The 1,694-nt window shown below is 37.5% G+C and overlaps 1 protein-coding gene across 1 annotated transcript; it reads right to left on the bottom strand.

Moving 5' to 3' along the window:
• Window positions 1–233: 233 nt before the first annotated feature.
• LOC113279465 (factor of DNA methylation 4-like) lies at window positions 234–1,091 on the bottom strand. The gene has a single exon (XM_026528160.1). The coding sequence runs from the start codon at window positions 1,089–1,091 to the stop codon at window positions 234–236; it is 858 nt and encodes a 285-aa protein (XP_026383945.1).
• Between the last annotated feature and the right edge of the window lie 603 nt (window positions 1,092–1,694).

Below are 1,694 nucleotides of genomic sequence, written 5' to 3'. Positions count from 1 at the left end.
CTGTGATGTTTCCATCCTTGTACTGATGCTCAAGCATAAGCTGATGAAAACAATAAAACATAGCTTTTAGATCTTCTAACGGATACCTACATAACTAGTAACACACATAAATCTTGCAGACATTCACAACAAGGTCAATTCTAAATATTAAATGTACCTTCGACGTAGATATCCTTCGCTATATTTAGCTGATAAAGTTGAGCCACCAAGTTCTTGAGAGTGCGGCTGGTCTTCTAGACCATGACCTGACCATTTACCAAGGCATCATTTTTCTTCTTGATCAAATCATTTAACTGCGACACTTTCTGATTGTGTGGCATTTCATTATCGGCTTCAATATCCTCAATAGTTTTTAAAGCACTACTACTGTTCCTCAAGTTTTTCCCTACAAGACATTCAGAATAGTAATCGTCCTCCTTAGCGACCCACGCATACAGACCTTCCTTTACCAAACCACCAAGGTTATCCAAAGCATATTTTTTTTCCCCAAATTGGTTGCAATTATACTCACTCTCCAAAGACATTGCATGATTAAAGCCCAACCAATCTTCCGTAAAATCCACAATCGCCTGACCAGTAGGGGTATACTCAGGACCCCATATAGTACGTACCTTCACAGGCTTAAACCCAACCAACTGCTCCTTAATCGCCTTATTACTAATATCTATGACCTTACTCACAACAACAACTTTCCATTGGTATACAAATTTCTTCTCACCCGCCACAATAGATGATGAACCAACACCCCTGGAAAACTCCTTAGCAGATTTGTTCTCCAAATAGCGAGCTAGAGCCCTATGATTGGATTTACCTCGAAATTTAAGGGAAGATCTCATCTTACCAGAATCCTTAGCATGTTGAACTAAATGATCATGATCATATGCATAATTTTTTGTTTTTTTACATACACAATAAGGACATTTATACATAGAATTACTTTCTGCTACAATAACTAAACCATTTTGTAGTTTTTGATATGCTTTTTCTTCATAACGTTGCATTTCACTCTCACTTTCGCTCTCACATGTGCTTTCTTCTGATGAATAAATCTCATCTATTTTTCTTTTTGGAGTAGGAGAAGAAGAATCCATTCTTGAAAAACTCTCTGATTTTTGTATTAACTATATCTCCTAATGTCTCTGATATGTTTTAATGGTTTCTATGAACTCTCAATGCTTCTAATATGATTCCAGATGAATGCTTAATATAATGTGAAAACCTATGGTACTTGATTTCGAGATACATACCCTCTGCTTGATACCCCTATATTGGCCGTCAGTCTCTTGTCACATTTCAGTCGTTTACGTGTGGTAGACAGGGTATGTATGTCTCTTGTCTTTTCAGTGGCACACGTATAATCTTATAAATCTTAATACACCCCTATGGGGACGGAAAAGCAGACGTCTTATCTCCCCCAGGACAATTTCAGTGGACCCACATTTCGAAATAAGGGAAATGATTAATTTACCGGAAGAAAATCCAATAAGTATCTTGCTTGGGTTTCGTCTCGTCTAGTATGATCGGTTAGAGAGTAGTACAGTTGAGCTTAGATAACCTAAACTCTAGACTCTTAGAGTTCTAGAATCAGTAAGTTTGTAACCAGGAGGAAGAGAAGAAGACATCAGATATTAGCTGTCTAGGATAGGTAGTGGGCTGGGTTTGGAAACAGGTCAATAAATTTAGTGATCCAACTT

This window comes from Papaver somniferum, chromosome 5 (assembly GCF_003573695.1).
Source record: "Papaver somniferum cultivar HN1 chromosome 5, ASM357369v1, whole genome shotgun sequence".
NCBI classification, from domain to species: Eukaryota; Viridiplantae; Streptophyta; class Magnoliopsida; order Ranunculales; family Papaveraceae; genus Papaver; species Papaver somniferum.
Note: the sequence above shows the minus strand (reverse complement) of the source record. Positions and strands in the feature narration are given on the sequence as shown.